Source organism: Pteropus medius, unplaced genomic scaffold (assembly GCF_902729225.1).
Source record: "Pteropus medius unplaced genomic scaffold, Ma_sr-lr_union100, whole genome shotgun sequence".
In the NCBI taxonomy this organism is placed as follows: Eukaryota; Metazoa; Chordata; class Mammalia; order Chiroptera; family Pteropodidae; genus Pteropus; species Pteropus medius.
In genome coordinates this window covers 20,576,863-20,592,421 of record NW_024340849.1, presented here as the reverse complement: position 1 = coordinate 20,592,421, position 15,559 = coordinate 20,576,863, and the positions used below count along the sequence as shown (strand labels likewise).

Below are 15,559 nucleotides of genomic sequence, written 5' to 3'. Positions count from 1 at the left end.
TGAAAGCTTTAGGAATCTTCTAACATCCTTGGGTTCTGGATTTTCATGAAAATATTGCTTGCCGAGAATTCTTTTTCATTCACAGTGCTGGCATGCAGTGTATGGGCCATTTAGATCAGGAAATTTATGCCCTCGATTCTATAAAATCTTTCTTGCATATTCTTGCATATTCTCTCTTTTCTCTTTTCTCCTTTCCTTTCCCTTCCTTTCTCTTCCCCTTCTTCCCTCCCTTCCCTTTTCTCTTTTTCCTCTCTTCTTTCCTTCATTCCTTCCAAATGGAGCTTCTAATTATGTTGTTTTGGTTTACTTTGCTTAATCTTCTTGTTTTTCTTATCAAGAGATTGTCACAGCATCTGGTTATTGCAAGATGGCATAGCTTCTTCTATCTCCCTAAGGAGGTTTTATTTTTGTTTGTTTTTCTTTTTTCTTTTCTCCCTCCTTTCCATCCCTCCTTTCTTCCTTTCTTTTCTCTTTCTTTCTTGGTTTTCTTTGCTCCTTGGATTGTGTCTGTTTACCCTCAAGTTCCTTTTTGCTTTTCACCCTGGAGCTCTGTTTTTCATGTGGGAGACTTTCCTCTAAAGTCTGGTGAACTTTGACTGAAGCGAGACACCTTAAAGCTAATTAGAACTGTGTGTTTTAGAAGAATCATGTCTGATAAAGATGGGTTCTCTATAGGATGATCAGGTAGCCATAGGCCTTTTCATTGGGGCATCCTCAAATGTCAGCATCTGTAGGTCTTCTCTGTGAGGTCTTCAGTTTCTCCAAGGAGAAAGCCTCTAAACCCCACTACAGGGAACGAGGGCAAAATAAGCATGGTTGCTACTGATGTTGAGGTCGAACAGGGAAAGACAACTGTGTGTGGGGTGGGGGGCTGGTCCTTACTATTCAGTATGTAGAGTATAATTAATTACTCTTTTCTTAATTGAGTACTTAATTACTGTTTCCTCCGCACACCCTGGTGTCCTAAAGTCCAAAGCTTCTCTAGTGAATTTCTCTGAGAGTCACGTCCAGTGTTCCGCCAAGGAAGGGAAGGAACTGTCACCCGATCGGGATGGGGTAGGGAATCTGCTATACCATGTTCAGCCTGTTCCTCACTCTTTACTTCAGCCCTTAGAGGTTCCTGGTGACTCTAGAAATACTTGGTGCCCTTAGTTCCTATAATGTTCTAGGGCCCTGTCACACATATCTGCTTCTCATTGACTACTTTCTCTATCGGTGTTGGTTTTCTTTGATTTTGGCTGTCTTTGCTTTTGGCTTTCTTCACTTTCCTAAGTCAGTGGGCATTTATTCATTTGCTTTCTAACTGTCAATTTTATTGTCATACCTTTTATCACCTCCTCTACCAGAGTCTTTGTTCTTGATGAATCATAGGATTTTTATTCCTTTACCATCATTTTCATGTGGTTTTGGGAAGGAACAGAGATAAATGGTCTCTAGACCACTTTTTATTTTTATGGGTAATTATTGAGTACCTACTGGGTACAAAAATCACACTAGTTGTTTGGCAGAGGGTGGCTTCAGAGAAGTGACTATAAAAAACTAATTTGTGATTCATAGCTAAAAGATAAGTTTATTTTTTTGTGGGTTTCAAGTTAGGCATTTATCATACATCTGTTTGTATATTCAAATTTAGTTTTAAATGTGGTTACTTCTTTGGATAAGATACAGGCTAGTGGCTGAGCATAAAAGTGGGAGTTTAGACACATTTTAATTCATATCCTGGTTTTTACTCAACACTGAGGTAAATATGCATTTATTCATCAACTCATGTAATAAACACAGTGTCCACTATGTACAGAACATGGTACTCTTGTTTTGAGATATCCATAAATGGGAGCCTTGACGCTGTTAATTACCTTTAGGAAATGTCTCTTCTCTTGATTTTTCATGATACTACAGTCTCCTAGTGTTCTACTTTCCTTCTTGGCCTCCTTGATGAGCTTCTCTCTCATCTTCTTAAATTCTTGTTCCTTAGGATCTGAATTTGTGCTTTCTTGGTCAGCCTGTGTCCCAGACTTGATAAAGTGTTCCTCCTTGATGCCATGAATAGAGATCACCACCTTCATCCTAGGAAGTTATAATAGAATTTTTCCTCACTGGTTGCTTCCCTGCCTGCCATCCTAGTAGACTATATGCTCCTTGAGGGCAAAGACTCTGGCAAGTTTCTTTTCTGACCAGTAAACTGATCATGCTGTAGCAGTGCTTCTCAGTCTTTAATGTGCACACCAAACACTAGGATGTTTTGAAACCTCAAATTCAGATCCAGTAGTTCTGGGGTATGTATCATAAGCGCCCATGTAATACTGATGCTACTGCTGACCTCTGGGTAGCAAAGATCTGGAAATGGAGAATTTTCTCCATTCCACTTTAAATTTAGTGTTTAATTAAAGTAAGGCTATATTTGGTCTGCCCCTGCCACTTTCTTTTTCCCCAATTAGCATGTTAGATCTTCTAGAATATGCTAAGGGCGAGGAAGCTCTGAGGAGCAATTGCTTCAATGTTTTTAATTTGACCACACAATTAAAACAAACAAATAGTAATTGGGATCGATGCATACAAATGGTTTTGGGAAAGCCATAATTGATCCACACATTCATACAAAATAATCCTGAAACAAAGTTACTTTTATTTATTCTTATGTGTGATTATATATACTTTTCAAAAGTTACGACTTGGCCTATGTGAGACTTTTATATTAAAAAATATCTATTATAAGCATTAACTAATTAATGAGGTGTTTGACTAGGTTTTTAAATGAGTGTTGTTAAATGCCTTAGTTTTTATTAATTGCATAGGCTCCTAAAAAAACAGAGTAATTGAAAATTTAATTACATCAATGTTTTTCTTCAAAGAACTAAGGCTTATTAAACTTTAAATGTTCAAACATTTAAGCATCTATTGAAATACCAATAGCTATAAACAATGTGCAGTTCTAAATACTAATTAAACAAACTCTAAATCATCATGAAGCTAAGCTGAATTTTAAGTAACTCTTATGTTTTCAGTGCTCTGCTCTTACATAAGGAAGATTAACCACTTTGCTACTGACCATGGCTGCAGCCTTGTTGAACCACCATTCTTCCTGTACCTGGGCCAAGAAAGGCCAGGTTGATCAGATAACCTGAAACGCTTTGCTAATGTCACATCACACTACTCTTGGAGACTTGTATTTTTTTTTTTTTAACGCATTAACTGAGAATATGAGAATATACAGATATAAATTTGTACATTTGATATTTTGGGCTATAAACATCCTTTCTTCCATTAAAAATAACATTTATTGGGTTTTATTTTTAAATACAAAAAAGTATATATCTCGCACCCAGATAAACCTTTAAAGAAATTAATAATGCCTTCCGCTTTCAAATGTGATGGAGTAGCTGGTACCAGACTAGCCTTCCTACTATATGCAACTAGAAAACTGGACTAAATAAATGAATAATCTGTTCTCAGACACTGAACAATGTGATCATGAGAGAAGGCCTTCTGCCTGGAAGCAGTTACTGGGTTCCAGTGTACGCGGGAGTATCTAAGCACAGCACAGCAGATGAGACAGAGTTTGGCAAGACTCAGGTGGTTAGAGCTGGGAGAGAAGATCAGAGAGGAGGGAGCTATGCAAACAAATTGCTCCATAATTCTGAATTTTGGCCTGAATACTAAACTGTGCATATATAGAGGAAAAATATGTGAAGCTTAGGGAAAGACCAATTACCAGGGGACACTAAGCTAAATAACTACTGGTGCTCATATAACATTGAAAGACATTTGAATTCCAAACAACCTGAGTGGAAAAATCTGTGAACAGCATTTAGAGACTGCAGGAAGGCTATGCATTAAGAGTAAGCTAAACTAGCCCTAAATAAAGGCTACTTTAGATACCTCTTTCCTAATGAAGCTTGAAAACAAGCCTTGATAGGATTAGACTTACTTAAATAACTAAACTATCTGCCAAAATAAAACTTGACACACTTAAGATAATAAAATCCAGACTTTCACAAAGACTAGCATCCAATAAAAAATCACTAGCAGTCAAAAGAAACAGGAAAATGTGACAAAACCAATATAAAAATTAGTCAACAGATTCAAGTTCATTTCAACAGGGCTATTAATACTTTTAAATTTCTTTTTGGTGTCAGTTAGGTATATTGTGTTTTCTTGGAATTTGTCCATCTCATGTAAAAATTTAAATTTATTGGCGTAATTGTTCATAATATCCCGTTATTTTTACATAAATATATACAGGATCTATAACCATCTTTCCTTTTTATTCTTGACATTGGTTATTTATGACTTCTCTTTCTTCTTTTTTATCAGTCTTGCCAACGGTTTATCAATTTCGTTATTCTTTAAACCAACATCTGTTTCGTTGATCCTGTTGTAAGTCCGATTTCTAGTTCACTTTTACATTCTTAAACTTATTAAATCCTTCCTTCTACTTTCCTTGGGTTTCTTTTATTATTCTTTTTCTAATTTCTTAAGATGGTTGCTTAATTCATTAATATTTACCTTTTTTCTCTTCTAACAGACACATTTAAGGACTTCAATTTTCCTCTAATCACTACTTTGCCTGCTTCCCACGTTTTAATATGTAGCATTTTTACTTTTTAAATTTTCATTCAATTCTAAATATTTTCTAGTTTCTATTGGGGTTTTTCTCTGACTCATAAGTATTTAGAACTGTATTACTTGCATATGGGAAGTCTATGATATCTTTTTGACACTGTTCTCTGGTTTAATTGCATTGTGTTCATACAACAATATTCTAAGTAATTTCAGTACTTTGACATTTGTTGAGAATTGTTTTATGGCTCACTGTATGGTTAAGTTTATTAATTGTGTTGTTCAAATCTTGTATATGCCATAGATTTTTTTCTTATTCTATCAATTACTGAGGAAGGCATATAAAAATCTCTTACTGTGATTGTATTTTTTGCCTATTTCTCCTTTTGATTTTGTCAATTTTTGCTTTATTTTGATCCCATGTTATTAGTTACATAGAAATTTAGGATTATCTTTAATAAATTTGTGTGTTTTTTGTGAGAGAGGGTTTAAGTTTCATTTTTTTTTTTTTAATTTTGGTAATCCAGTTCCTCTAGCACCTTTTAAAAATTTTTTAATTACATAGGCCACTTTGTAAAAATCAAATTACCATACATTTGTAGGCCTATTTCTGAATTCTTTATTCTGTTCTACTGATATATTTGTCTATCTCCATGCCAATATCAAACTATCTTAAGTATTGCGACTTTACATTAAGTCTTGAAAACTGATAGTGTAAATCCTCCGACTTATCTCTTTTTCAATGCTGTCTTGGTTATTCTAAAATTTTCACATACATTTTAGAATCAGATTTTCAGGTTATAGAAAATAGCCTGCTGAGCTTTTGATGAGATCGCATTGAATCTATAGATCAATTTGTGGGAGAATTAACATTTTAACAATATTGATTTTTCTCAATCCTTACACATTATGTCTTTTTAAATTTCTCTTAGCTGTATTTTGTTGTTTTCAACATAGAGGTTATATTAGCTTTCTAGGGAAGAGCTCGTTTGTATTTGCCTTAACAAAATACTTCAGACTAGGTGGCCTAAACAACAGAAATTTATTTTCTCACACTTCGGGAAGCTAAGAGTCCAAGATTAAAGTGTCAGCAGATTTGGGTTTTCCTCGGGCCTCTCACTTTGGCCTGCAAATGGCCATCTTCTTGCTACATTGTCTGTCACATGGTCTTTCCCATATTAGAGAGCATCCTTTGTGTCTCTTTGTGTATCCAAATTTTCTCTTCTTATAAAGACACCAGTCAATTTGGATTAGGGCCCACCCTAACAACCTCATCCTAAATCACATCCTAAAGGTCCTAACTCCAAAGACAGTCACATTCTGAAATATTCAGGTTTGGAGCTTCAATGTGTGAATCTGGGAAGGCAGACACAATTCAGCCCACAAAAAGTTTTTAACATCTTTTGATAAATTTGTTCCTATTGGATTTTTATATGCTATTGTAAATGGTATTGGTTAAAATAGTTTTTCTGAAGTCTGTGTCTGATAGTTCCAATATCTTGAGCCCCATGCAGATCTGTTTCAGTTGTCATTATTCCTGATGTTTCTCATTGATGTTTTTATCTTAGACTATGCAGGGTGGTATAGTTGATAATTTGTTTTTAGAAATTGAGATGAAGGATGATGTTATCTTCCTGTAGAGGTGATTTAGATTTGTTTCTGCCTTGTGCCTGTGGAGGGTCAGGGGCAGCTAGCAATCTAGGAACATCTCAATCCAATTTCAGAAACTGAGCTTTTTAGTCCACATAGAAAATGGGAAACTGAACTTGGCCAGCTCAACTTCTTTTCTGTCTTTATTCCTAAGACTGAGTCCTTCATGGGTTTTACCAGGGTCCTCTATCTTGCTGGGTCTTGGACTCCCTGTTTTTACATCTGTAGCACCTTGAGGTTATCGAATGCACTACTTGACATCTTAGCCTTTTAGAGGCAGGCAAATGTCCTTGGGAAAAAGCAACTTCTAATGCCCCAGTCATGTGTATGTATTAATGACTGCACGCACACACACACACACACACACACACGGTATATCTGGAGGATAGAATCTTATAATTGATATTGCTATATCAAAGAGTTTGTATATGCGTATATTTGAAATATGTGCATATACAACTGAACCATAGTACATATCCAGATACCCTTACAGATCCTTTTTTATGCATGTGTATACACACACATGCGCACACACTCTCCAGGCAGGGAGGCAGTGGCTGTGGCATGTGGTTTCACAGGCGCAACACTCAGAAACTCCAAGAGTCAGTTGTCTTAACATTATTTATTGAGTACTCTACACTTCCTCTGCCATTCTGGGTTTTAAAGATGTCCCAAGTCTTGGAATTTATTAGATCTAAGAATTCTTGACAGTTATGATTGTGATTAATATTCTCAGTAGTGTACATTGGCAATTCTTACAACAAATGATTAGTTACAGAATCATACATCAAGTTTAAGCAAATGATAGGTAAGAAACACAAAAAATAAAATAAGCACACCACATTCCCACTGCCCAGATACATTAAGGGTGAAACTCAGCATCTATCTCTGTAGCCTTCTAGATCCTTTTCTATGTGTGTATATACACACACGGGCACACACGTACTCCTGACAGGGAGGGAGTGGCTGTGGCACAAAGGTTCACAGGTATCAGAAAACTACAGGTATCAGAGTCCAAAAGTTTCCACGAAGCCAAAGACGCAGATTTCCTGTGGAAGTGCCATTCCCTCACCCTGCCCTGTCCTCCTATTCCTCCTTCCAAATTCCATCTCTGAGGGCAAGTCCTTGATTCATCGTTGGGAGAATCTGTTCTTGAAATCTTTAATGGTCTTGGCCATCATCGGAGCAATCTGCCTTGTAGGCTTCCTGCTGCTCCTGACCATCTGCACCAAGTTGGCACTGGTAGTTCTTGGGCGGTCATAAGCCTGCTTTTCAAGAGTGGGGTGAAAGCTGTGGCCATTGTCACTGCTGGAGGGAGCATGGCTGCTTGCCGTGGCGTATGGTGATGGCTTGATTGTGACTTTTTCCTGGAGAGCTGAGGCTCCTCTTTCAAATGAGTCGAAAATGATCATCTTTGTTTGTCGGCCTGTGGGCCCATTGGCATGTGCAGATCTGATCTTCAATGTCAGTGCTCGAAGCCGCTGCTCTTGGGCATCCTGAAGCCGCAGGTACATCTCCTTCCATGACTCATGCTCTTCTGGCTTTTCTTTCTTGAAGTTTCGGTGACAATGCCTTTTCCATAATCGATCTGTTTCTTTAACTAGCACATGATTGCATTTCTCTAGGCTGTGTAGCTGATCAGGCGTATAACTTTCCAAAATGGGTTCAATAACAGAATACGGGACTCCTCCCACTCGAAAGAGTGAATTGAGGTTGTTTCTAAGGACCTGGATACACTGCTGGCGCAAGGTCATCATTTTCCGGAGATAGGTCTTCTTGGAACCAGAGAACACCCTCATCTTGGAGTTCGTTCTGTTTCCAGTAAACTCAGCTTCTTCCTCTTCCCGAAGGGAAGACGGGGCTCTTTCCTTTGCTTGGGAGGACATCCATTCCAAGGCAGGAAGTGGACGGTAATTGGGCAGCACCCTGCGTAACGGAAGGTCTGGCCACGCCGGTGAAGCATCAGCGGGGACCTTTTTCAGCTCTGCTCCATCCGCTCCAGGAGGCTGTGGCTTCTCTGACTCGTTTGCCGTCACCTTAGGTAATTGCCGAAACAGGTCCAAGTTTTCACTAGCGCTTTTAGAATCCTTTTTCTTAAGCCCTTTCCCTTCCAGCGCAGTGGTTGAAGTTTTCACGCTCTTTTTCTTTTTCTTCCGGGGAGGCTGGTCGTAGGTGAGGTATGCCTCAAAAGACATGGTGGGCGGCTCGAATTCCTCCTCCACATCCGTCTCCTCCATGTTAGGGAGGGAGCCCGCTGACTTCTTATCCCAGTGGGAAGTTTTGACGTTCCCTTCTTGAAGCTTGAGGTTGTCAGCAACCTTGTCTTTGACATCGGGCAGCGGGCGCGCTGCCCGCTTTCCTGAACCCAAACTGTCCAGACGAGGCTGCTTGTCTTTGTCCAATTGGGTTTTCTCTGAGTGGTTGCGCTTTCGCTTTTTCAGGGAGTTGACCGAAGCCACCTCCGAGGGAGGCGAAAACTTCTGGAAGCCGCGGCCCTCTCTGTCCTTCTTGACACCACAAGAGGACGATTTCCCCTTGGCGTCCTCCCTGGAGAGAGGCCTTGGGCTTTCCTCTTTGGAGAAGGCCTGGCGTGATCTCCGGCTGATCGAAGCAGAGGACTCCTCATGTCCCTTGGCACCCTTGTGGGAAAGTGGGTGCTCCTTGCTTTGATTCACAGGCCCTCTTCCTTTAGTTGTCCCCAGGTGTCGTTCTTGGCCGGGCCCCCGTCTGTCCCTAGAGGCAATGGAGTGGCCTACTCCAGGCCTCTGGCGTGCCGCATGGGCCTCGGCCCGGCGCCTGTGACAGTCCCCAGACATCTGAAGAGGATCCGCGGACGATGGAGGGGACCAGCCGTCACCAGTTTTGTAGAGTCGGCTGGTGAAACTCAGTGGCCGGTCCTTCTCTCCTCTCACGACAGTGGGGCTTTCCGTGAGGGTTCTCGAGCTCTGAACGCTCTCTGTGTTTCTTCTGTCTGTGCCCAGGGCTGTGCGATGAGCCACTGGAGGCTTCTTTGCAGGGTACTCGGGGATCTCCCGCCAACTCCTGCTTCTGAAGAGAGCCCCAGATGGGGAATCGCTCTCCTCCCGGCCTTTTCGTCAGGCTCAGTGTTCCCTTCCACGGGAACCAGCTCCTTGCACTGGGCCACGGAATCCCTAGTAAGGCTTCCGATGTGCTCTCGTTTAGCAAGCGACTGTCTTGCTGACCCTGGTCTCCACCAGAATGGCAATTGAGAATGGCCAGCTGGAGTCTCTCTTATATAGTTTTGTTTCTAAGGGTCAGGGCTGGGGCCAAGCGCGCTGCTGCCTCAGCACAGCCTGGTCCCCGCCCCTGCCGCTGTGCTGGGGGCTGGGTCAGGGTCATGGTGACCTTGGAGCATCCCTGCAGAGACCCAGGCACTCTTGGACCCAGCTTCCTGGATGAGAAAATTTTAGTGTAGGGACATCAAATTAATTTGCATACGTGGGTCATGTCACAGGAGGAGGGAAAGCTGGAATTCAAATTTAAAAAGTTTAGGTGTAACGTGAGGATATTTCTCTGAAGAGAGTGAGGAGAGGAGGCCTGGAGAGAGAAGGGATCTGTTTAAAGTTTAACAGCTTAGCCTCAGAGGGCAATAATAGTCCCTCCATCTGGCTTGCCCATAATGATTCAATTAATTCTTCGGGAATGAATGACTGAATGGCCACTGGCTCTGATCACCTGAATATTAGCAGTAGGGCCTGAATCGGATCAGCCAGAGACACTCCAAGTGTCCTTGAGGGCACTTACCCTAACCCCAGAAGGGCTCAATTTCATTATTACTATGATTACTACTCAAAAGAACAACTTCATAGTCTTAATTAACAATATCAGCACCGATTCCATCTCCATGATTAGATCAGAGTTGATTGGATCAGAGTTGATTGGATTAGATCAGAGTCGATTAGATTCTAGCGAGCTCTCCAGCAATGTACCTGGCCTGACCCCTTGCCCAAAGCAGGAAAGCCCAGTGGTTGCTCTTCCTTGATTTTTTTATATGTAATTTTTTTGAGCTCTTGAGCAATTCTGTAGGTATACCTTGTGAGTTTTTGTTCAACCTTTCCTTCAGATTTTTCCAGTTGTCTTAACATTATTTATTGAGCAGTCTATATTTCCCCTCTCATTCTGGATTTTAAAGGTAATCCCAAGTCTTAGAGTCCAAGAGATCTGAGAATTCCTGACAGTTGTCATTGTTTTCACGATTCTCAGTAGTATCAATTGGTGGTTCTAATATTGCATGATTACTCACAATAAATCAGTTTTAAGAAAATGATATGTAACAAACAATAATAATAATAATAATAATAATAATAATAATAAAAACCCCCATTTCCACAGCCCAGATACACTATGGCATTAGCCAGGGTGACCTTAGTATATGCCCACGTACCCTTCAAGACCCTTTTCTGTGTGTACGTACATGCACATGCAAACACATTTGTGTTTGTTATCCAGATGGAATCACATCGTGAATACTGTTCTTTAACCAACTAGTTCTCTAACCAAGATCTGATCCGGGATCATGCATTGTATCTAGTTTTATATCCCTTAAGTTTCTCTGAATTAGCACAGCTTTTTTCAGCCCCTATTGTCTCTATTTTTATATTATTTATTTTTTATTTTTAATGACACTGACTTTTCCAAGAAATCATGACAATTGTTCTGCAGAACCTCTCCCTTTCTCAATTTGTCTGATTGCTTCCTTGAGGTTTTATCTGCTGCTCATTGCTGGTGAACTGAAAGTTGTTTCTAAAGGCTTGATGGATTTAAGTTGATCCCTTTAATTTACCGCAGAGGTGATACTGAGGACTTCACATTGCACGCAACGGGAGTCTGCGATGTCGCCTTGCTGTGATGGCAGTCTGATCTCTCCATCGTGCAGCTCTGTTGCAACAGGAAAGTAGCCCATGCGAGCATGAGCTTTCAAAGAATTTTAAAAGATCATAAATATCATAATTCCATAATCTAGTTCTGTGTTTAACAACAGTTGCATGGTATGGAAAGTCCCTTATGTTTAGTGGACTTTATACTTCTTCGAAATTTCAAATCCTATAACCATTTCGTACCGAGGATCAAAAAAACATGCCTGTCTTCATGGAACACTGTTCCTGAGCTTGGTGGCCAATTCTGACTTTGCGTTAAATACAATAAGTATCTTCCTGGATCTGTAGACATTCCTTTTGATAGTTCTAGTGCTTTTTCAAACTATGCAGCACTTGAAACTTAGGAAGTTTCCCGGTAGAGACAGGAAGTAATCAGGAAACAAATAAAAAAACAAATTAGAACCTATGGATATATATATATATTCAAGCTTTTAAGTGAATATTAAATGCAGGGACTGTAAAATAGAACTATAATAAAAACATTTCAAAGAAGAAATGTGTCCTTTAACTGTTTGTTTTTGAATGGAAAGCTTAATGCAAAATTTGGATCCTATTATAGAAATTGAAGCAAGCTCATGCAAATTAATCTCCATTGCACCCGTAAAAAAGAAATTAAAAGCACTAATGTTGCATGTGGTGTATATACAGTAACATTTCCTCAATATCTTCTGGGTCTAAAACTGAGAATGATATTCAATGCTTCCTTTTCCTCAGGCTACAGTATCATAGAATTCAATTTTGAATCTGATAATGGAGGCATTTTTGTTGCACAATAGCCCACAAAGGAAATGAACGAAGAAGAAAACAGACAGATTATTGAAGCAAAGACAAATGAGACACTTCAGTTAGATGTTCACTTCTGGGCCTCCTTTCTTGGGTAGACAGAAGTTAATTGAGCATCTAATTGTGTCCATTTCAGGGGCACACCATCTTTTACAGTTTAAATGGACCATTTGTTGGTGTCCTATTCTTAGTTTTTTAATTCAGAAGATAATTTTCTATGCTAATTTGAATGGCACAAGTAAGAAAGATGTTGTAGATCTGGCAAACTCTATACTTTTAATTAACAAATTTATAAGACCACATTCTATGTTTCAAGTAACAGCACATCATAGAAACATTTAACACTAGGTATTTGAATAGTGTTTTCTTAACCCTTTTTTATTACTAAATTCTGAATTTCCATCAAATTTGTCTTCAAGAAAAGGTTGCATTATTATTTTGAGGCTTGGAGACTCACAAGTACAAACTGTTTCACAATCCTAGTAGTAAGAAAGCCATTTTTGAAGCAGGCTCATAACCAAACAGGATTCTAAATCACTGAGCCAAAGGGTGTCCCTCAATTCTCATCATCTCATCATAGATCTCAGGATTATTTGCCAAACTTTATGATTCTGGAAACACACTTGACTGGAGTTGGACAGCTACCATTTTCCAGGAATAAAATCAAAACCCCACACAAGCCTTTCTGATGGATTATTCATTTTCTTTGAAGAATATGGTCGACATTGCTCAGGTCAGCTCAGGATCCAGAGGTCCCTCTATTCCAAGAATTAGAGCTTTGCCTTCCTACCCTGATGTACTGAGAGTTCACTAGGTTGGTGGTTCACTGTTTAAACAACTCTCCAGGAATTCTAAAAGGAATTTGAAGGATATAATTCTGACAGTTTCAGCTCAAGTTTTGTTAGGGCTGCTGTGAAACAGTGGACAATGAGACTCCTAGGTTTCTCTGACTCCGTGTATAAGCCCATGAAAGGGGGATATGGGAGTGGGAAGAATGGTATGGAGGAGGAGGTGCCTTTGGGCAACTGCGTATGGCTCTTTCCCTCCTAGTGAATGAGAACATCTGAGGCCAGCATCGGTGTCAGGACGCTTCCCTGACCTCCACCCCGTACCTACAGAGGCTGGGGCAGGAAACCCTGATGTCAAAGTGTCTCATCTGCTACGGCGATGATGTAATTCCTTGGCCTCAAAATTTTCTGATCTGTGAACAGCTGAGCCCAAGTCGACATGTTTATTTGCTTTTTATTTGTCAAAGTATTATATTCAAACAATTAAGAATTATATGGATTAAAAATTAAGTTGCTGTTCCCCCATCCCATTCCTCTACTCAGAGGTAACTACATATCTAGATTTCTTATCCTTTCTTTTTCTACGAGCGAAAGAGTATAAGTGTGTATTTCTGTGATTTTTCACTTTTCAAAATGTTTTAGACTTAGGTAGATTTGCATATGCTCATATAAAAAGATACTTATGACATTATTAAATGAGGGGAAAAAGTAAGATGCCCACCAGCATGTACAAAATGATTTCATTTTTGTGAATTTTAAAAAGTTTATACACATATATGTCAATATATTCATAAACCCCTTTCAGAACTAGTCCATGAGATACTAACAATGGTGGGTAGAGTGGAGAGAGAAAATTTTCTTAAAAAAATTTTTGTACTAATTGAAGTTTTTATTTGTCATATTTAAGTATTACTTTTAATTCAAACTTTCTTTTCCTGATGATACAATATTTGGGAGTGAGTGGAGAGAAAACATGATGTCTTCAAAATCTTTCCTCGTCACTGTATCTAGATCCACCTCATTCTTTTTATTGGTGCACAGCATTCCACGGTAAGATTGTGCTATGATTTATTTAAGCACTAATGAACATGTAGGCTATTTCTAATTTTTTGCAAATACATTTGCTATATTAAACATCTCTAAACATTAATCATTGTGCATACGTGAAGTATTCCCATAGTAGTATAGTTGATCTTCTATAGTACAAATTGCTAGTGGTAGAATTGCTGAGTCGAGTATGTGCATTTTTTTCATTTTGATAGATTTTGTTAATTTGCTCCTTATAAAAGGGTTGTACTAGTTTACACGTCCATTGTATCTAAGTGCATACTCTTTTCCAGCTTGACAACTCTGGATATTATCTGGATAAATTTTTGTTTAATTTTGAACTTAAAAGTATTTGAGATTCTTATTGAAAGAAGCTTATTTTGTTCCAATGAATTAAAGAAATAGTAACAATGTTTAAGGCGGTTTCTTCATCTTTTATGTGCACTGCAAATTACTGTAAAACCAAAAAGAGAAATGTTAGCTTAGATCATGTTGCGTTTTCTTTCCTGTTTGGTAAGTCTGTATCATAGCCACATTGACACAGCAAGCTTGTTAGAGCAGATTCGTCAAAGTGAGGAAAAAAGCGTCATTGCACATCCCAAGATGTGACTAGGCTCTGTCATCAGAGTGGTGAGCAGGCTTTCACAGTGGTGTGGGTGAAAAGCAGCCGCCCCCAAACCATCATTTTCACTTTGAATAACTTCAAAATATTTCATGAAATTATTTCTATTGTTAGTCAGACCATTTACTTTATACATCAGGCCAAAAAATTTACTCAACTTATTTACATTCATTTTAGCTTTCTTTTCTCTACCTCTCCTCAGTTTTGCATTTTCAAACAGCCTTACTAAGCTACATACCATGCCACTCACCCATTTAAAGTGTACAATTCAATGGCTTTTAGTACATTTACAGAGTTATACAAACACATTTTTTTTGCAGTTTATTTTTTCTCCATTGTACATATCATCACTAATTTTTGCTGCCTAACTGTTCAGTGTTTAGCTCTTTCAATGCTGCCTGATTGAAGAAAAGACTGGCAAGCATAGTTGTTTGATTTTGGCAAATTTGGTACAGTTTTTGGCAAATTAAAATAGCCGCTTCTCTCTGGTCTGGAATGAATCTGCCGTGGTGGGAGTGGAGATTGAGGAGGAGGGGTTAATGCAGGGGAGCAGCTGATGAAGGGAGGGGCAGTGGCCCAGGAACCGGAAGATCTGGGTTCTGCTCTCAACTCTTTGCAAGTTTTGAGCAAATCTCTTCCTAACTTTTCTAGATCTCAGTTGCCTGAGACTCAATGATCTCCAGGTACCTTCTAGACTCCTAAAATTCTGAACCCAAACCCCAAGCATGAGTTTGAGAATTTGTACATTTAAAAACATTCCATCAATTTTATTACTGCTTGTTTAATATGTGGTTATATTTTTATTTTGCAAATTTGGTTTTGACTGAATTTTGTGATGATTGTCATCTTCATTATGCAAATAATTTAAACTAAATTTCATGACGTGCTTCCCTTCTTAGTACACTAGATGGCACTATAGGCGAGGCAAATCAAATTACAAAAAAAAAAAAGAGGGGCAGGGAGACTGACTACGGAAGCCAATTTTGGTAATTTAGAAAGACTTCAGCCCTCATCAAGAGTTGGTTCGTCAACATCTTCAGAAAGATGAATGAAAACTGCCTGTGTTAAACATCTCACTATCAGGATGTCATTTTGTATAGTGGCTTTCAAACTTGTTATTGTGATTAATTGAAGACATCTTAGATGGAGATCCAGAACATGTACGTACAGGCAAACACAACAAAAGTTTCAGAAAACAATAGTAACCCTTC

General features: G+C 39.0%; 2 protein-coding genes across 6 annotated transcripts in view; one reads left to right on the top strand and one right to left on the bottom strand.

The window, feature by feature from the left end:
- Positions 1-15,559, top strand: part of KATNAL2 (katanin catalytic subunit A1 like 2) — a 71,201-nt gene that overhangs the window by 12,785 nt on the left and 42,857 nt on the right. The window lies entirely within an intron of this gene.
- On the bottom strand, positions 7,341-9,096 carry LOC120585813 (elongin-A-like). Its single transcript, XM_039842206.1, has one exon. The coding sequence runs from the start codon at positions 9,024-9,026 to the stop codon at positions 7,341-7,343; it is 1,686 nt and encodes a 561-aa protein (XP_039698140.1). The 5' UTR covers positions 9,027-9,096.

Excerpts from the sequence above, each read along its gene's own strand:
- LOC120585813 (XM_039842206.1), bottom strand. The coding sequence starts at position 9,026 with ATGTCTGGGGACTGTCACAGGCGCCGGGCCGAGGCCCATGCGGCACGC.